Source organism: Salvia splendens, chromosome 3 (genome assembly GCF_004379255.2).
Source record: "Salvia splendens isolate huo1 chromosome 3, SspV2, whole genome shotgun sequence".
NCBI classification, from domain to species: domain Eukaryota; kingdom Viridiplantae; phylum Streptophyta; class Magnoliopsida; order Lamiales; family Lamiaceae; genus Salvia; species Salvia splendens.
In genome coordinates this window covers 41044656-41065738 of record NC_056034.1, presented here as the reverse complement: position 1 = coordinate 41065738, position 21083 = coordinate 41044656, and the positions used below count along the sequence as shown (strand labels likewise).

Below are 21083 nucleotides of genomic sequence, written 5' to 3'. Positions count from 1 at the left end.
TGAGGATGAGTTTAGAAGTATTTATAGAGTAAAAAAATTAATTAAAAATAAAAAAAATTAAAAAAAATAAAAAAAGGGTATTATTACCGTTAGAAATTTGTTCTTTTATTTTTATTTTATTTTTTTTAAAATTTGAATTTTTTTTTAAAAAAATATTTATTGCGTCAGCACGTGACGACGCCCACTCGTGGGCCGGCGAGTGGGCGTCACGCATGACGCCGGGTCGCGCCACGTCGCCTAGGCGCGTGGCGAGACAGCCCGTCTCTTGGCTCGACGGGACGCGACGCGGGACGGCGAGCTGCAACGCGTCGCGCCGGGGTCCCGTCTCTCCGGGACGAGACGCGAGACGCCGGCGAGACCCGTAGTGGATGGTCTAAGACTGAGATAGAGGATGGGCCGACAATTGTGAATTAGGTTGACCATATGATTGACATATTAACTATGCATTAAAAAACTCAATAACTGCATACTAGTACTATAGTAGGATATCATTTTCATTGACTTGAATAGTGATAAATGATAATATGTTTGAATTTTGTAAAGGCAAAAAGTACACTCCAAGTATAATTAACCTTTATTTTATGAAAAAAAAATGTTTATAAAATCTAATTTTATGCTTATTTCATACTAGTACTTTTACTTATTTTATTTTTTTTATGGATGATTTAATATTTAAAATATTTATGTTATAATCTATTTTGATTTAAGAAAATAAACTCTGTACGTTTTTTTATTACTAAAAATACTTAAAATCAAGCTTTGATACATGTATTTGAAATTACAATAAAATACATAAACATTATAGAAAAACTAAGGCTATCCGTTTCGTAACTTCTTATATAATTACTAATTCGATTTGTAACTTCGTTTGTGTAATTGCAACTTCTTTTGTGTAAATATAAAATTAAATTTAGAGTGTCATAATGTATTCATTACTTCTACATAAAACGCATTTACAAATGCCAATGAGTATTGTTCTTTTTTTTTTCTTCTTTAGAGTAATTCTAATTTGGACCTTTAAGAAATTATGAAAGCCTCAACCTTCACTACACCCACCCACCATTGACATAATGGTAGTGGGGATGTACTTTATAAAAAGTCATTTTTGGCATGCCCCCTCAAAATTTAGCCAATAATTGCAAAAATGTCAATGTGTATGTTCCTTTAATTAATTACTACTATGAGAGGACTCAACCACCATAAGGGGGTGATGCCTCTCTTTTTTCTAGAAAAATTAATGCATGGTCCAAAACCGTCGGCTCAACCTCATGCTGGTCAACTTCAAAATCATTATTTTATTATTATCAATAAAATATTTAAACTCAAAACTAAGAAAATTTTCAATCCATGAATTCGAAAATTCCATTTTCTTTTTCATCAATCTTTCATAGAGAATTTATTCATTATTCATTATATCTGCAGTTCACGATTTTCTATATTTCTAAATAGTTTTTTAGCTTATGGAGAAGTACATATATAGTCCTTTTTGGTTTATAACTAGAATATCTATTTAATTAAATATATAGAAAAGAAAAAATTGAAGATGAAATCCATCACATTTTTACTTAGTAGGAGTACTACATTTTCAATGAATTGTGATAGTATGTCAATTACAGCACGTGTAAAATTCATTCCTTAAAGTAAATTCCAAATTAGTGACTTCTTTTTTGGAAAAAGATATATACTGTGTTAAGAATTATAAGATGCAGTTAATGAGGCCATAACATTACATAAGTTGGTCAGCCCACAATCTTTTCACTTTATTAAATTTAAGTCCAATTTATTGACTAATAAAACATGCATGATTGCATACCTTTTAATTTTGTCCTATCTATATTTTTTTATAATCTACCAACACTCTAGTACGTCACCACTGCCGTCAATCTATGATTTTTTTGGTGTATTTCATTTTCCTTAGTTAGGATTTTGAGATTGAGAACTATTTAATTTAATATAGTATTTTGTCAAATGTAATGAAAAAACACTCCTACAGCCCAGTTGTTCATCGACATCATAATTTTTTATTTTTTCATTTATTGCCCTCATGTTCGATACCGAAATCAAAGCAATGATTTTGTCATAGTACCACAGATTAAATGAAAAGAAAATACATGAGAAATGTCACTATTTTCAAAGGTCAACCATCTTATGCATGTGATTTCACAAATCCATTTTTTTTATTAAAATCAATATCCTACAATAAAATAGTCAAACCAGAACATAACTCAAAACCAAGACAGATTTTCCAAGCCTACTAAACTCATTTGAACTGTCCCAAACACTAAAGGGGTGTTCGGTTTGCAAGATTGTACCCGGGATTAAATTTGTAGTATGTTTGGTTCATGAGATTCAACCCCACAACTCAATCCTAGATGGATAATCATGAGATAATTAGTCATAGCTAACCCCCTATGACTAAAATAATCTCACAACTCAATCCTAGATTGTATCTCGTATTATTTTATCTTGGAAACCGAACACCACCTAAAAGTATACCAATTCATAAACTATACGAAAATTAAAAAAAGTCAGAGACATGAACAAGTCAAATTAAATTTGGTCTTTTATCATACTCTATAAATTAAACCAAACACCACACTTCTACCTCACTACACTCTCTCATAACCATCATCCATGGCTTCTCCACCACCACTCCTCTTCCTTGTCCCCGTCCTCGTCCTCGTCCTCATCTCCTCCGCCTCCGCAATAACCTACCCGAAAGAAGCCCTCCCCACCAAATCCGGCTACCTAACCGTTAACTCCACCACCGGCTCCGCCATCTTTTACACATACTATGAATCTCAATCCCCTCCCAAAAACACACCAAATTCTCAAACCCCGATCTTGATCTGGCTCCAAGGCGGGCCCGGGTGCTCCTCAATGCTCGCAAACTACTTCGAATTGGGCCCATGGCTCGTAAACCAACAAGTAAAGCTCGACTCAAATCCAAATTCTTGGAACAAACAATTTGGCCTACTTTTCCTCGATAACCCCATCGGCACGGGTTTCAGTATCGCTGCCACACCCGATGAAATACCCCGCGACCAAAATTCCGTTGCTAATCACCTTTACATCGCTATCACAAAATTCATATCCCTCGACAAGTCGTTCAAAACCCGGCCCATCTACATCACCGGCGAGAGCTACGCCGGCAAATATCTGCCGGCGCTTGGCTACTACATCTTGAAAAAAAATGCAATCTCGTCTTACGAAAAGAGGATCAATCTGGCAGGTGTGGCCATTGGAAACGGCCTAACCGACCCGGAAATCCAAGTCCAAGACCACGCGATCACAGCCTTCCATTTGGGCCTGATCAACGAAAAGCAAAAGGCCCAATTAGAAAAATTACAACTAAAAACCGTCGCTTTCATAAAGAGACGGAAATGGAGCGACGCTTCTGACGCAAGAGCAGATGTGCTGGCGACGCTGACAAACATGTCTGGCCTCGCCACGCTCTACGACGTCAGGAAGCTGGCCCCGTACCCCAACAACGTGCTGGTCAGCTTCCTGAACGACGAGGGTGTGAAGCGGGCCCTACACGTCCCGGGCAACATCACTTTCTCCAAATGCAGCACGGCGGTGGCGGATGCGATGCAGGAGGACATAATGAAGAGCGTGAGGCCGATGGTGGAGTGGCTGGTGAAGAGGACGAGGGTGCTCCTGTATCAGGGGCAGACGGATTTGAGGGACGGGCCCACGTCGACGGCGGCGTGGGTGAGGGAGATGAGGTGGGAGGGGATTGGGGGGTATTTGGGGGCGGAGAAGGAGGTGTGGAGGGTGGGTGGGTTGCTGGCGGGGTATGTGCAGAGGTGGGAGAGGTTTAGCAATGTGGTGGTGTTGAATGCTGGCCATCTTGTGCCTACTGATCAGCCTTTGAATTCTCAAATTATGATGCAAGATTGGGTGTTGGAGAAGGGCTTGTTTGGTGGTGGTGGAAAAGTGTGAGATGGTCTAGTTGGTGGAGTGACGATCTCGTGATTGAATTGGCATTGGTATTGGAAAATTAAGGTAGATTTTATGGGATTTTTGTGATGTGAAATGGTGTTTTACTATCTTGGGATGGATTTGCAATTGGTGGCTTAGAGTTTGTTATGATCATGATTCATGATTAAGCTTTGGATGAATTAATATTTTGGTTTGTGTACCATTTTGATGTGGGGATCCATAATATTTAAATATCCCACAGCTTCGCATATATCTATTAAGTATGAATTAATTTTAGAGTTACAGATTTAAAACAACTCAAATTTGCGAACACAAACAAAATACTGTCAGAAAATGTCGTTGAGATCTATTTAGAGGCCAGATGTTCTCTTGAGACTGATTCTCTTGTCCCATATGAAATTGCTAAAAATCTTGTCTTTTTAATTAGTATACAAATTTGGATAAAAATCTCCTCTCATTTACAACTCATTATGACATGATACTCTCCTCCGTCCATATTTAAAAAACTCTTTTGCCATTTTGGTTTGTCCACAATTTATAGAACAACTATTTACTTTATTTCACTTTTAGTATGAGAACCTCATATCCCACCAACTTTTTACAACTCACCATCCAATATAAAACTAATACTTTAAATGAGTCTCAAATTCCACTCACTTTCTCTCTTTACTTTTTTTTTACAAAGTCAAACAATTTCTTAAAACTGTGCTAAGTCAAAATGACTCTTTAAATAGTAGACGGAGGGAGTATCATACGTCGTAACTCACTTCTTATTCTACATTGATTTAAAATGATTAGAATAATCTTCTTGTTTGAATGACCAATTTCTACATGCTTTAGCTCCGATCCAAAAAGGACTAAGCTCTAGAGCATAATAACCTTGCCCTACCAGTTTGTACAAAAAATATTTTGTTTTTGAATTTTCTCTCACAATATATTATCTGAGCAAGTAGATTGATTGATAAGCTTTCTACATTAAATTTATCACAAAAACCATAAAATTCTAATAATCCTATAGAAAGAGTATTTAAAACAGAGTTGGTAGGGGCTCGAGCCCCTCCCAACAACATGTGTGCCCGCCAAAGTCCACGAGACCTAAAACGAGCATCATCTGCAATAACGAATATGTAAGATGATTGTCAAAAATCAAAATTGTGCAATAAATCATAAGAGAACTAATATACACAAGAAATGAGCTAGATATAAATTCTTACACATTAATTGATTGGCCTTGAATCCGGTAGTGCAAATCCACTCTCAACATATGAACTAATACTCATATAACCCGGATAGTCATATATCTCAAGTTTCTTCAACTCTTTGGTAATCCAATCATAAACCACCAAATGACTTAAGTGATCACTCATTTTTCTTTCAAGAAAAAGCAATCTACCATTCCTCAACCCCAATGGCCTCTCCACATGAGAAAGGTTAGCAACACCATACACTCTACCCCACTTCCCCTCTCTCCACACCCAAAGCTCGAACGCCTTAGTAGCGCCCGACCTCCTCTCGTACCCAACAGCCCCCAACGACGAGTCATCAAACTTGACAAGGTGAAAGGCAGAGTCCGACCCCTCAATGTTTGGTGGCAAGGGGAAGGACGACAACGTCTCGCTAGCAAAATCAAATGACTCAACCACGACACCCGAGTCAAGACACGCCATCCGGTAGTAACTCCCGTTGACAAATGCTGAGCCCGACTTGGGGCAATTCATGGAATGAGGGCTCTGGATCTCCTTCCATGAATTGCTTCCAAGGGAGTATAACTCGACTTTTGTCGTGTCATCGAGGTAGTGGCCTTCCTCGTCCTCCCAGTAATGGAGCATGTAGGTTATGACTTTGTAGTCATTGGATTTGAGGTCATACCCGAATCCGCTGCCGTGGGAGATGGTCCGGGTTATCCCGGGAGGGCGGGGCACGTTGGAGGGGGGGAGGTGTTTAAGCTCTTGAGTTGTTAAGTTGCAAAGAACAATGTTGCCGTTGAAGTCATCGAAAGATAACAAACCACCACAGCTATTGAGAGACATTGATTGATATTTGTGCATGAAGGAAGGGTTGAAAGTTTCATGGTTTCCATACAAGATTTGGGGAGAAAGAACTGTTAGATGATGGTTGTTACCATTGAAACGTTTCACAACTAGCCTTTCCATTCTACAAAGGAATCAGAAATATGTCATTTTCTTCTACTTCAAGCATTAATAGAAAATTTCGGAATACATGAATGATTATGTATTCAGAAATCATTTATAAAATCATGGAAAAAATAGAAATTTATAAAAATAGTAGAATTTACGTCCATTTAACATTTTTTGCTTACATGAACGTCTACCTAATTTACACAGAAAAACATGGCTAGCTTATAGGGTATGTCCTGAAATCTCCATCCAACATCAACGTTGGATTCAGGATAGTTTTGATTATCTATTAATTTTAATTAAAAAGTTAATTTTATTTCAAAAATCGTATCAAAGCGCACAAATTTATGATTGGAAATTTTTATGTTGTCATGCAAATCGAAGAAAAAAACAATATCATGGATTGTTTAAAATTTACTAACCTTCAAATGCTGTCTCATACTGAAATCAAACCTCGTGGAATGCTTCGATCCTATCTTATATTTTCCTTCGTTTTGAAGTTGTTTTGATTGATTTTGTTTTTCATTCTCACAATTTGGTATTGTTGTATAAGAGAGAGCGGTGAGAAGAGAAACGGCTAAAAGAGAAGTAATGGTTAACAGAGTTAAATTTTATTTATTTTTAAATGTCAATAATACGAAGTTAGGCCATCCACAACGCTGTTCCTATACCGTTCCTAAACCGTTCCTTAAACTACTATTTGCGGGCCCCACTGTACTTTTTTACTCCATTCCTTAACTAAGGAACGGAACCTGCAACCCTCCGTTCCTTAACCGTTCCTTAACCGTTCCTTAAATTACTATTCATTCAGTTTCATTTTTTATTTTTATTTCCAACTCAATTCAATTAAAACAAACACACTTTAATAAAATTAAAATAACATTACAACTTAAAATTCAAAAAAATAGAAAAAGACATAATTAAAATCCTAAAAAAATAAAAATTGACATAATTTAAAATACAATTTTATAGAGACAACCAAGAATAAGTTTGTCCCACATCGAAAGTGGAACATAAAACATTCAAGGATGTCTCTATAAAATAGAGACAACCAAGAATGAGTTTGTCCCACATCGAAAGTGGAACATAAAACATTCAAGGTTGTCTCTATAAAATAGAGATAACCAAGAATGAGTTTGTCCCACATCGAAAGTGGAACATGAAACATTCAAGGATGTCTCTATAAAAGAGAGACAACCAAGAAAGAGTTTTTCCCACATCGAAAGTGGAACATAAACATTCAAGGATGTCTCTATAAAATAGAGATAATCAAGAATGAGTTTGTCCCACATCGAAAGTGGAACATAAACATTCAAGGATGTCTCTATAAAATAGAGATAATCAAGAATGAGTTTGTCCCACATCGAAAGTGAAACATAAAATATTCAAGGATGTCTCTATAAAATAGAGACAACCAAGATGAGTTTGTCCCACATCGAAAGTGAAACAAAAAACATTCAAGGATGTCTCTATAAAATAGAGATAACCAAGAATGAGTTTGTCCCACATCGAAAGTGGAACATGAAACATTCAAGGATGTCTCTATAAAAGAGAGACAACCAAGAATGAGTTTTTCCCACATCGAAAGTGGAACATAAAACATTCATGGATGTCTCTATAAAATAGAGATAATCAAGAATGAGTTTGTCCCACATCGAAAGTGGAACATAAAATATTCAAGGATGTCTCTATAAAATAGAGACAACCAAGATGAGTTTGTCCCACATCGAAAGTGGAACAAAAAACATTCAAGGATGTCTCTATAAAAGAGAGACAACCAAGAATGAGTTTCATAAATTCGCAAGCCCATCAAATATATATGGGCTAATACGAATTTCTAGTATGCATTTATTTGTAAAAATTGTTTTTAAATATAAAAAACAATTTTTATAAATAAAAATATTTTTCTTATTAAATTCGATTTTTAATAAAAAAAATCGAATTATTGCGTCACCGTGACGACGCCCACTCGCGGGGCAGCGAGTGGGCGTCACGCGTCGAATGGGAGGCCGCCACGTCGCCTCGGCGCGTGGCGGAACGTGTCGTGCCGCGTCTCGCGGGAACGGCACCCGGCACGGCACCGGCACGGAATGGCGACGACACGGGCGGCTGCAACGCGTGCCGCCGCGGTTCCGTTCCTCCGGAACGAAATAAGGCACCGCAACGGCACGCGTTGCGGATGCTCTTACGAACAATACAATATTTTGTGTTTTTGTCACATCCATATGAAGAGTTAATACCATATGAAACAACGCTTATTACCTAGAGTCGTATACAAAATTTTTTAAAAAATTAATAATTCACGTATTAACTTTATGATAATTATTTGGGCCATTTTCCACATGAATACAAATTTTCAATATTTTAGAATGCCCTTTAAATTTTATTTTTTGTATCCAAATAATTGGACTTTCAATTTCTCTGATTTATGTCATAAAACGAACTAGAGAGAAATAGTAATTGACTTGTTACATTTATGTTGATGTGTTGTCGTTTTAAATTTATAAATTACAGACTGCTTATAATAGTAAATTTATTGCTCTCATTCTTTGATTCCCTAGAATCAAATGCTGAAATGGACAGAGAGAGAGAGAGAGAGAGAGAGGCCATTCAAAACAAGTATGAACTAAATTAGAGAAAATGTTTAACTGTGATCTTTAAATATTTGAGACTATACAGGAAAGAATGAATCGCCTGCTGTCAATTTCCAGCAGCAGTCAGTCTCTAAATTTTGGTATTCCTTCCCCTCCAATTCTATAAGATTCCTCAACTGCATACCTATTACAGAGGGGGAGAGATTATATACAAGTTTATATGAGATGCTGACTACATTCTCTACAAAACTGTGCTCCGTATGACTACAAAGCCGCTAGGATCTTATGGAACCAGTCCGACAGTCGTCTCAGCTTTGACGAGAGCTCCACATTTTTCCCGCTATATGACTCCGCATTCGACAGCATAACTTCAAAATCGTGCTTCAACGCATCCAAACTCCTATAGTAATTGTTCTCTAACCTCGACTCAATGACTTCAAGAGACAAGGGGACGGGGAACCTGCTGAGTGATGTCCAATTATAATACATCCAAAGGGAGAACGGGCGACCACACACATACACGATAGTACATGGAACATAAAAGTGTATATAGGAAGTGAAAAAAGATGAGATAAATGGAGAAAGATAGACATGCCTGTTAATAAATTTAGTCTTTTGAGAAGCTTGCTTCATCTTGTTAACCCCATAATAATCCTGCAAAGCCACGAAAGGGTGTTACAATTATTTGATCCGATCTTCTAATAAATAAATTCACTTCTTTCACATGGAAAGGGGGATCTCTCTACCTGAGATTTGTATCCGGACTTCTCCAGCTTGCTAAAAGCATTAATGAGAGTTTTTCTTATACGCTCGTCAATCTGAGGCTGCTCCATGTCAGTACAGGAATCGTGGAGTTCCCAGGGACTGTGATTATGTACACCAGGCTCACTTCTGTACTTTACAGCATACTTTTCCCATGGACTGTCTGGGAATTCAGGAGATTTGGCCTTGATGCTTACAACTCGACCTTCCCACCAACTCCCATCTTCCTCACCCTCATTCTTCCACCATACTTGACATTTACTTCTAGAGGTCCAATTTCTTGCCATAGATGCATCATACCTACTTTTCTCAACCAGAAAATCCGGAAAACCAGAAATTTCTGGTAGAGTCAGATTAAATGATTGGCCATCTACATCGGAAGTAGGGTCTACAAATTTAAGGGTCATTCTGCAGCAGCTCTCCCCAGAACCAGGAAGCGTTGCATATTCGAGCTTCTCAACCTTACAAAATTCCACAGCTCGTATGTCCAGCCTAATAGTTTCCCAAGGGCCCGGATTCCTCACGTGCATGTGATGTATGTACTCTTGATGGCCCTGGAGGTAGAGTCCGGTGAGATGATTACAGAGCTATTAAGAACCAACAAATATAATTTTATAACAATGTGAGGAACAAAAGAAGTACGTATTTACCTGTCGCAAATACACAACGTCATCCCCTAGTTGAGGTATATACCGAGACCCTTCCTCATGAGCAGACAGCATTAACCAGGAGCTTCTTCCAGTCTGGTTTGATTTCCTTGGAGGACTATTGCCATGAGTATAATTGCTGCTTCTCTTGGCTCTTGCGGATCTTAATCTAGTGGAGTTTCTGGGTAATGATTTCCAGTCTCCCGAAGAGTTATCTTCGCCTCTGCTTGGAGAAGCCTTGGCAACATCATTCGATGTATCTTCAGAATTATCATGGGGTTCCATAAATGCGAAGTTGCCTACTGATGAGGCTAGATCACGAGCAGTTGATCTCACCCGGATAGACCTGGCCTTACGAATACATTCTCGAGGAACCTCAATCTCATCAAGGTTTCCAGTATTCGACGTGCTTGGTCCCATACTACCAGAGTCCCCTTCTGGATTACTCCGACCTCTTGAAGGCTTTAGCCTTCTATAAACGGCTGTAAACATCCTTTTAGTTGAATCCAATTTTGGCGAGTCTTCCAACTCAGACTTGGATGAAGATCCATTTATAAGACCATCTGACCCTAGTCCTCCATATTGATCTTTGTTTTCAGAGTAAGGCATGTCTATTTTGACATCGCCAGAAACTTGTACATCCAAATTATTTTCTGCATCCTTGCTTTCACATGGCATGACAGTATCTCCTGCAATTGCTTTTCTGGGATCAATACCAATATCTATTGAAATACTACTAGGCTTATTATCAATATCTCTTGTAAGACTACTAGACTTAATTCGCAACTTTGTTGGGGTTTGAACACCATTTTCCTTCAATTTGAGTCCGTTCTCAGTCTCATTTATGCAGGCGACAGAAGGTACTGTTGAGCCATTGCAGACCTCATGGCACTGACTTGAGGAAGCCCCACCATCGTTCACCTCATGCAATGCCAAGGGCCCCTCGACATTTTCTGCTCTCTCTGGACTTCCAGGTGCACTAATCTCACGAGTTATCTCTTTCTTATCTTCTAAACATCCTTCATGACCTTGGATCCCAATATTTGGGTGCTGTGAACTATTGCCCTCTGTAAAGGTTGAAAGGTCATTAGCAGTATTTTCTGTGATAATTTCGTGATGACGAACTGGACCAGATCTCGAAAATAAACCTGATGCTGAAGATTCTCCAATCTTCAACCTCTTAGAGGTGCGAGATCTGGCCCCTACCCAAGTAATTGAGCCATCTTTGCATCCTCTAAGAAGATCCATATGGCTTCTCTTCCCGGTATGACCATCAACACCAACATCGTGACAGTCCTCTTCAGAATATTTATTTGTGTTGACTTCCTGAAAATTTCTCGATGATGAGCTTGCTACAGCATATTGCCCATTCAACCCGATGTTTTGTTGGGAAGCAAATTTAGTTGAGTCGCGGTTTGGCAATTTCAGAATCAACTTCTTCCTGTTTCCAGGCAAGTGAGATTCAGGATGAGTTTGCTCTGTGCTCACTGCATGGTCCAATGATATTTCTTTCCTCTTAAGATTTTCATACCACTCAATTGGCAAGGATGCATCTGATTCTTCACTTTCAAAGCTTGAGTCCTGCAGTGCTGATTCACTTTCAGATGAATTGTGATCAGAGCCATTTATATCTCCATCTGCAGATGCCCCTGTTATTCGAGAGAACAGATGAAGTGCGTTTCTAGCAGCTGCTCTCTGAGGCCTTGACTTTGATGAGGACTTCTTACGTTTAGCTTTTTTTCCATTCCGTGATTTCCTAGTGCGGTTGTTCTTAATTGTACTATCATCACTCTGGTCCAAATTTCTCCTCTTCACACGCCTCCCGGAAGATGTCATAATCTCCACCTGAAAAGAATAACAAACAAAACAATTAAAAACCAAAATGGCCACCCAAGCTCACAAACTCACATTCAGCATTTGACCTTCACAGCAAATACGCCACTTCACCCATCCTAAAGCAATAAGATTTGAAAAATAACTAAGTCGTCCTGGTCTGCATTTAGCAGAGAGATAACCTTTACCTTCTGCTTCTTTCTCTTGGATCTACGACGGTCATCTCGGAGCAAGTCCTCAACCTCACTGTTCTCGGAGCTGCTTTCTAACTCATCAGAATCCAAATTTAAGCTTCCTTGCTCCCATCCAGATGAGTCGTCCTCTGCCATATTATATTCTGAATCATTATCATCACTACGAATCTCAACTGGTGGTTCCCAATCCATTGCATCAACGAACTCCGGTAGTGGAACTATTAATGTCTCCAAATCTGCAATGGGAAGCATTTGAAAATCTGGGTCCAGAGTAAAATCTGGCCCAACAGCAAATCTTAAAGATGAAGGGCGCCACTCAATTCCAAGAGCACCAAGCCGTCGTTGTTGGTAAGTACTCTGATAAGGTTCCGGATATGGTATCATACCTTAATGCAGCCAAATAGAAAGAAATACGGTGAAAAACATTACATCAATAAAATAATCTTAAGTATATTATAACAAAAATGTACTATCAGAAAGGTCAGTTTACCAGAATCGCACAGGAGATCTTGCATATTCCTCCGATAAGGAGCAAGCTGTGTTTCCTGTATTAATAAAGCAAGTATAACTCAATTAGCAATATAACAGTCACATTTGATACATGTGTTTGCGATATGAATAATGCCCACATTTAACGTCCATTAACGAAAAAAAAGGTTGCATGTTTTAAGGATTGCGAAAATGAGTAGAGGTTCCCTGGCAACTAAGGCAGAGTCAAGACTGAAGTGGAAAAGCAATAAAAAATTATATTGAAGATAATAAGATTCCAGAAGAATGCATAGTAGAAGTTGCAGACACCAACCTGGTCAAGAACATTTCCATGTGTGTCATGAATAAGAGGCCTATAATCCCCTAGAAAGAACTATTTATGAAGAATACAGTCAGTAACTGAATCAGTTGAGGATACACCAAAAAATGCAAATATATAAAGTACCTGGTCATATTTAGCATCTCTCTGTGATTCACCTTGACCAGTGCTCAATATATATAATTGGCCAACATCATCAGACAGAATTATAGATGTCCCATCTCTGGATGACCAAAGAAAATCACATTCAAATCAGCATTTAGCACAAAACTCTAGATTCATTGAACATAAGCACAAAGCCAAAAAACATCTTCTCGAATGAATGAATTTCTAAATAAAAATATATTTGACAACTTAACCTTGTTCAAACACACTATAGACGTAGTAACTGGAATAAAACAAAAAGAAATAGGCCAGAAACTTCTGAAGCCATCACAGCGGGTATTAAGGTATTGCAATGGGGCATATGCATGTTACTTGCACAAAAGTATCTTACTTAATTTCACTCATCATCTCTGCTCTTTTTTTACGACGGATCAGAACTCAGAAAACACAAAAAATGAATAAAAAACAAGATTTAAGTTTCTTCTAGGAATATTAACTCACGATGAAAACTTTCCATCAACTAGCTTGAATGGGCCAATTTCATATGTGCGAATTGGTGTACCTTCCCATATCTGTAGATATAAGGCAATAATAACATGAGCTGAGGTGTTAGTAGCTGGTAAAAGGAGCTTTGTGAGAAAAGATTACAAGAACAGATATATATACATATATATTTCAAACTCACATCCCATAGTATTGTTTTCCCATCATATCCTGCACTCATTGCTATTCGAGGATTGAATGGGTGCACATCCAGTACATAAGTCTACAAAGAGGAACAAGATTTGCATAAGTTAACCATATAATGCCCAATAGTACAGTACAATGACAATAAAATCAATATAGAACGAAAAGGTGGTAAACAGAACACAATACGACATGAGCAACTCAGAAGCCTGCTGCAGTCAAACTACAACAAAATAAGCATAAATATTATTGTTGTGGGAAGAATTAACAGCATAACTTACAGAATCAGTATGGCCAGTCAGTGAATGCACTAAGCTACCATCAACAGCATTCCATACACATATCCTGCAATCTGCATAAGTGACAATCGACCTTTGAGTATCTAGAGTGAAGCAGTACATCAACTCAGACTTCTTTAAGGATGAAATCTAATGCTTAAGAGCTAACAAAGACACCCCCAGAACAAATAAAATGAAAAAAGATGGAAAACATCCTCTCTTAGGAATCCACTTTAACATATATTCAAGAACAATTAGCTTAAACAACTTGAACAGTGACAGTGAGCAATGAGGATACATGAAGCCTTAAGCCAAGAACGAGTGAACATAATTATGTGAAATAATACATAGTTTCATGGATGTCTTGCAGCCATTTCATTGAGTTTATGATGAAATCTATCAAACAAGAATTCATAACAAAAATTAATAGCTTCAAAGACTTCTATTTTCTGATTCCACAATACAAAGTAAACCACATTACTAACATACCCATGATAGCTGCGAGAACAAAACGATTATCTAAACTCCATGCAATCATATTGACACCCCGAGGGGTAGGAAGAACTCTCTGACGTGGACCCCCTCGGGGCGCTTGAGGGGAAATTTGAGGTGGTGGAACTTTCAGGTGATATGCTCTAATCCACCTTCCAGTTTTTCCCTAAGAACGAGGTGCAATATGTCAAGTGGGTAAATAAATAAACATAACAAACTAAAGTTGAACAACACCAAGATGATACAGTTTAAATGGCCAGAAACTCACATGTGATCTCCGTGATCTTGGCATCCAAATGATTGCACTGCCATCACGAGAGCAGGTAACTATATTATCATGATTGAACCTGCAAATTAACCACAATATAAATTGAGCAAAAGGAATATCCATTAGATATAAGAGAGCACTTTTCGATAAAAATGCAGTACAAAATTGGGAGACAATAACCATGTATTTTTAAATTTTGGTAATGCATCTTCCTTTGAGGTATCTGATGACGAAACACGAGCAGCCACTGCACAACCACTGCATTTCAGAGGGAAAAAACTCACTAAAAAGTCACTGAATAAAAGTTGATAAATAATCAACAAGAAAAGTTATCAACTCAAAACAAACCTGAATTGTACATAATTTACATCATTCTCATGACCAGATAAGACATCTATCTCATGGTTGGGTTGCTCTGAATCATCAGTGCTGGGTTTACAGGCATTCCACACCTGAAAAAATCAGCCACCCGTAAGGCAACACCAGATGTTTCAAGAATATTCATATGCCAAGTATATTGAGCTCAATCAGATTGGCCAAAGTGGTTTTCAATGATAAGGCCAAAAACAATTTATCAATATACCCTTGCAAGAGTGTCTGAGCTGCCGGTCACAAAAACTGTTCCGCTAGCATTAAATGCACAACAGAAAATCTGGTGGGTCTGTTGAGTGATGCCAGTAGGAACATTGTTTCTCCCTACAGCACTCAAATTATTCCACAAATGTAATACACGGGATCTTCTCATAAAAAATAAATTCATATAAACATCAACAAACCAGCTAAAGGCTCAGGAGGCTTTGGTGAATATGTACGTGGTGCGGTGTTGGAATATCTAGCATCCCAAATTCGACAAGTTCCATCATCAGAGGACCTGTCACAGAAATATAATAATGATCAAGGTCAGTGTTATGTAAAAGGTGGGATGAAGCAATTTACTATAGAAGACTAATAAAAGGCAAAACAATATAAATAAAGAAGTGTAGAGTAAAATAATTATCATTTAATAACTACTGGAAAACAACCTAACAGCTCCAGATTTCATTTGAATACCATCAATAGAAAAGTAATTAGTTTAGAATAAGAGAATATTTAAACAAAGGAGCAGAATGTAAAAGAGGAATAGCACAGTCACAAAGGAAAAGCACATGACCAAATACTTCAGAAGAAATCGATAACTATTAACTATAAGAATTCAGTTACAGAAATAGCTTTCCACTTGTGTAGACTCAACTCAAGCCCATTTACAGCAGTTCCAATTTCTAACACAATGTCTTATCCAGTTAGCATAATCACGATCTATAACTCTCTGAGATTAGAACATTCAGAAAAAGTATTTGAATTTCATCTTCCACAAGAAATTGTAAAAATTTGTAACTAAACCTTTGTAACAACTGATTATACTGATCATTAATTCTCACGATGGCAACAGCTTTCTGTAGGTAAATAATACGTCTGCTGATCAGCTTGAGATAAGGACAAAGAGGTACTAACACTCTGACATGTAACAAATATGAATCACCAAAAACCTTAGGACAAGAGTAGAAGGCAACCAATCAAGATCATTAACTTAATATGAACTTACGACAAAAGCTGATAGAAAGCGCCTGGTCTAGGACTGAAGGCAATAGCGGTGACAGCTCCTGTATGACCTCGTAATACAGAGATCGGTAACCCATCGGGCAGGCGCCACTGAAATTATGGAAAAGGTCAATGATACAGCCGGTATTGAAAAAGAATAAAAGTAAAGAAAATATCAAAAATAAAAATCTTACAACTCGAATTATGCAGTCGTTGGAAGCAGAAGCAATCAGAGTGTTGTTCACATTCACAGCCAGGTCAGTTATGTCACCCTTGAAATAAAGTTATAAATATCAATCCAATAAAAGCAATAGAGAGAGAGAGAGAGAGAGAATGGGACAAAAGGGTAATAATTTAAGACTCACTTCATGCCCTCGACAGCTGGCCAAGCAATATGCAGTTTCCATTGACCAAATTTTAACAAGACGGTCATCGGAACCAGTAATCACATATCTCCCTGATCGATCAAAAATGGCTGCACGCGAGAAAATCTTTGAGATTGGTATTCTATATCACTGCTCACAATTATATTGCATGCTTATGTATAATGAAACTTAAAAAGGTTTATATGCACACAGAGATCTGAATTGATCTGATGAAAAATCTGATAGAAGTAAGAAAACTGCAAAACAATAAAACGCAAAATGAAATCACTTAAAGATGACTGACCACAATAAACAGCATTACGATGTCCTCTCACACTTTTAAGATTTTGCATCTTCTGAACCATAGTGGACGGTTTTGCAATAGCATAGCAAGCAGCACGTATACATGGCGCACGATGATGCCTAGTAAAACCACCACCAATTTCCCTTAAACCTAATCCATGTACTTGACCTGTCAATTTGTGAGGCCAGCGCATGTAGCTTGGGGGATGCCTACTTTTGTTCTCCCTCCCATTGTGATCACCTTGAGAAAGGAAAAGCAAAATCAAATGACCTACTTGTAACAAGAAAATACAGGCTTGGACAATCCTTACTCCATTTACTCCTAAGAACATGCTGTAAAACACGCAAGGAAAGAACTACTGTTCTCTAACAAAAAATTCAGCTGAATAGATGGAACATCATTAATCAGTACTGATTTTTTTGAAACAAAACCTTGATGTTGAAGCAGCATAACCAAAGGAAAGAGAACTTGAAAACTAATGCATCAAAGTTGTAAAAGAAGCCTACTCTACAAGCTATATATACGTACTGGCCAAAAGTGAAAAAGATCCAGTTCCTAGAAGCGTAGGAACACTAGCTGCATTCACTATATTTTCACCAATGACATCTTGTGTATGAGCAACTGCACCAAGGAGTAACTGTTTCAGAAGCTTTACCAGGTGATCTTTTTCAACATGAGGATGCCTACAAATTAGTTCAATCACACTTGTAAAATGACAAACCATAGTAAACCCAAGCAGGGAAAAAATATGAAAAGCTTTAAGAGCAGTAATTACCTTTCCACCAACTTATTATAACTTAGGGGAAATGATATGCCATCATCATTTTCATTTCCACTGGGCAGACCACTACGTGAATACCATGAATGATATCTTCTAGGTAAAAGTTGGTGCTCCAACAGTTCATTCCAGAACTGCCCATAAGTCCTGTGGCAAGGTCCAGCTGAGAGGAAATGCATGATAAGAAAATATACCTCTCTGAGGTCGATATCCACATCAGCTTCAGTGGGTCTTCTCTGCAAATCTGCCTCATTGGCTTTCCCAATCTCCTTGTTAGAGAAACTCAAGGATTTAATATTGATAGGAGTTGCATTACCACTGGGGATATATTTCCTGAGAGCCATATGTCCTGAGAAGGTTATATGGTTATGCTCAGCGTTCTTAAAATAGCTAAAAGAGTCATGAAAGTATCAACCATGCACCAAACAATATAATGAAAGAAATTATCAAAGGGTGATAATCATAGAAAGGTAAGATGAGGCATGGAAAAAAGATCAGGACCACTGTGTTCTTAACTACACAACATAGCGTACATAATTTAAAAGACAAAAATTTAATATTCAACAGTGATATAGGAGGAGTAAAGACCTCAAATCTATCACTCAATTAGTTGGAGAGGTACCAAAGCACAGAGGATCTGCACCAGACAGTTATTCCACCTCATTGTTATTAGGTACTAACAAGAAAAGAGAAAACGCCCTTGCTAGCACTGCCTCTAACAATTATAACTTAATTACTTAACTACTAAGATAGAGATTTCCTGATAGCTGTATTGATTCAGTCTATTACCCCACCACTGACTTATTATCTTAGATTATTTCAAGTTCCAAAAAGTTTGTACAGTCATAACCATTAATCTCTTGGGATCTTTGGAAATGCTATGTCACTAAACAGAAGGATGACTGCAACGTCTGTAACATCAGTGAAATGTGCATCCACTAGTAGTTATTGCAAGCCCTTATAAATGCAACACTTGTAGTTAGAGTATTCTGTCAATCAGTTTAGTGTTTTTTTTTTTTGCGTTCTCACCTCTTTTTGGAGAAGAGATACAAATCTATTGGGCCAAAAACTACTCATGTATGATAAGGTTATTGGCCACAATGTAATAGTACTACATCTCACATCTCTACAACTACACAACCAATAGCTAGTAAGTAAACCAATCAAACCCCACCCAGGCCATATTACATCAATTAATCACTGACCCTGGACCATGCTTTTGCTAGAGCTCTCCACAAAACATTAGCATACATGGCCAATTCAGGTATATTAAGCAAAATAATATTAACATGGGAGCATCCACAAGCATAAGAATGATAACAAACTACTATACTAGATACTTATGCCCAACAAAAACTTAAATTCCACACAATTGCATGATCGAGATTGCTTAAAATAAATAAATCAAAACATAAAACTGAAATTAACAAATAACCTGAATCTTAACAGGCCAAAACGTAATTATACCTGTCAAGTTCTTTAATCACTCTATAATTCCAAAACCCAGAGCAAACATCTCCCATGCGGATCACACTGTAGCATTGAGAGACAAAACCCTAAAATGTTTAGCTCTCCATGCTCCAGAATCACACAGAAAAACAAAACACGCAAACATAACACAAAAAAATCACTCAATTTATAATCCATTCTGCTCATGCAAAAACGCCCCCGCCGAATTCAGGACACTAAGAACGTTAAATACTGAAGTTCCCCTCTTTTCTAGAGTTCGTTTGATCAAATATTCACCTGTGACGCAGTGCCAAGGCAAAGGGAACAATGGAGCTTGCAACTTGAAACAAAAATAAGAATGGGGATCGAATGTGGCACGAATTCAGGCAATAAAATACAATTTCGACATCGTATTTTACATCAGAATCAAAAGGAATTCAGGAAAAGAGGCGAAACATATAAAATTGAGGTCGGTTTATAAGATTAATTGTTAGATATTGGTGGGAGCTCTGAGTTTTTGCATAAACACTGTGTAGTTTGCTTTTGTGGGGAAGAGAGTTTGGAGAGAATTGTAGAGAGAGATAAAACGATGCGTTTGTGTATATATATATCTATACGCCCACTCTTCGAATCGAGAAACCTTGAGTGAAACTCTGATATTTACAACTTAGTCCTCCTATTTTCGTATACTATATTTAACACCCTAAACTTTTGAGCTTAACTGAAATTATTCCCATTATTAATCTTATTTTTCTAATTTAAATTCTAATTATTCACATAAATAAATCATCTTATAATTTTAGTAAGTTTTTATCTGTAGTAAAATAAATCATATTTTCCAGTACTATAATATTTCATTCTCAAGCTTGTCAATTAAATCTATACATATCAATTCCATCCTTCACTTATTAGTTTACATCAATTATGCAATTCCATCACCATTTGCTTATATCAATATCAATTATTCAATTCCATTGGAAAAACCATTTATTTAAAAATAAATATTTCATTAAAAAAAGTTAACGGCCTTTGTACAGAATATTACTATTATTCACGTATATAAAAAGTTGAGATGAAATAACAAATCTTCGTCGATGCTTCACGTCAAAAGTTAGACGCCGAAGAAAATCTATAATGATAATAAGCAAACTTTCGGTCGTTGAGATAATGAGATGTACTTTCCCGTTGGACGATCATATCTTATTAGGCTTATTTCAATCAAGATGTTATCTTCATCTGTTTGGGATAAAAATATTTATTCTCTTTTTTTATTTAAATTTATCAATTATTTCTTTTTCTCTATTTTATTATTCACAGCAATGGCCTCTAAAATTTTGTGATATATAAAAAATGATTATCTTGACCGGAACGAATCGAGTACTCCCTCCGTTCGCGATAGGAGTACTTTGCGATAATGAGATGAGATAATGAGATGTACTTCGGTCGTTCGCAAACTTTCGGTCGTTGAGATAATGAGATGTACTTTGCGGCACGGGTTTTAAAATATACTTAGAAAAGTGGTAGAAAAAAGTTAGTGGTATATGAGTTTCACTTATATTTATTAATTTTAAATAAAACATGAATGGAATGAGTTAAAGTGGAATGTGGGTCTATTACCATTTATAGTATAAATGAACCCGGACTTCTATTCGCGGACGGACTAAAGCGAAAAACGGGACTCATATTTGCGGACGAAGGGGAATAGCAATGTTTGATAAGATGACTAAATGTTATGCATACCCAATCATTAAGTAAGTGATAATATTACTAACAATTTAACATCATTATTAACATTAAATAACTGATAAGTATTGTTTTACGGTTATTATTATTATTCTTATCCTTATTACTACTGTGA

At 37.2% G+C, this 21083-nt stretch overlaps 3 protein-coding genes across 3 annotated transcripts; 1 reads left to right on the top strand and 2 right to left on the bottom strand.

Annotated features, from left to right (window-relative positions):
- The first annotated feature begins 2618 nt into the window (after window positions 1–2618).
- LOC121793631 (serine carboxypeptidase-like 50) lies at window positions 2619–4221 on the top strand. Its single transcript, XM_042191663.1, has one exon. The coding sequence runs from the start codon at window positions 2635–2637 to the stop codon at window positions 3943–3945; it is 1311 nt and encodes a 436-aa protein (XP_042047597.1). The 5' UTR covers window positions 2619–2634; the 3' UTR covers window positions 3946–4221.
- A 941-nt stretch (window positions 4222–5162) lies between these two features.
- LOC121797037 (putative F-box protein At3g10430) lies at window positions 5163–6098 on the bottom strand. Its single transcript, XM_042195773.1, has one exon. The coding sequence runs from the start codon at window positions 6096–6098 to the stop codon at window positions 5163–5165; it is 936 nt and encodes a 311-aa protein (XP_042051707.1).
- Window positions 6099–8692: 2594 nt separating this feature from the next.
- LOC121796079 (bromodomain and WD repeat-containing protein 3-like) lies at window positions 8693–19791 on the bottom strand. The gene is made up of 25 exons (XM_042194803.1): window positions 19523–19791; window positions 19244–19309; window positions 17774–18125; window positions 17527–17681; window positions 16999–17238; window positions 16695–16804; window positions 16524–16601; window positions 16334–16440; window positions 15528–15622; window positions 15335–15447; window positions 15100–15203; window positions 14932–15009; window positions 14752–14830; window positions 14481–14649; window positions 13995–14065; window positions 13712–13792; window positions 13528–13598; window positions 13048–13144; window positions 12916–12975; window positions 12604–12658; window positions 12108–12499; window positions 10090–11931; window positions 9424–9993; window positions 9273–9331; window positions 8693–9137 (listed from the first exon to the last, which is right to left on the bottom strand). Exons 3-25 carry the CDS (start codon window positions 18118–18120, stop codon window positions 8942–8944), a joined length of 5169 nt encoding a protein of 1722 aa, XP_042050737.1. The 5' UTR covers window positions 18121–18125; window positions 19244–19309; window positions 19523–19791; the 3' UTR covers window positions 8693–8941.
- Window positions 19792–21083: the final 1292 nt, after the last annotated feature.

Bases quoted from the DNA above. Each gene is read 5' to 3' on its own strand.
- LOC121793631 (XM_042191663.1), top strand. From the start codon at position 2,635: ATGGCTTCTCCACCACCACTCCTCTTCCTTGTCCCCGTCCTCGTCCTC.
- LOC121797037 (XM_042195773.1), bottom strand. From the start codon at position 6,098: ATGGAAAGGCTAGTTGTGAAACGTTTCAATGGTAACAACCATCATCTA.
- LOC121796079 (XM_042194803.1), bottom strand. From the start codon at position 18,120: ATGGCTCTCAGGAAATATATCCCCAGTGGTAATGCAACTCCTATCAAT. The intron at 15,204-15,334 runs GTATATTGATAA...TGATTTTTTCAG, and splicing joins GCTCAGACACTCTTGCAAGG to GTGTGGAATGCCTGTAAACC. The intron at 12,500-12,603 runs GTAAACTGACCT...GGCTGCATTAAG, and splicing joins AGATCTCCTGTGCGATTCTG to GTATGATACCATATCCGGAA.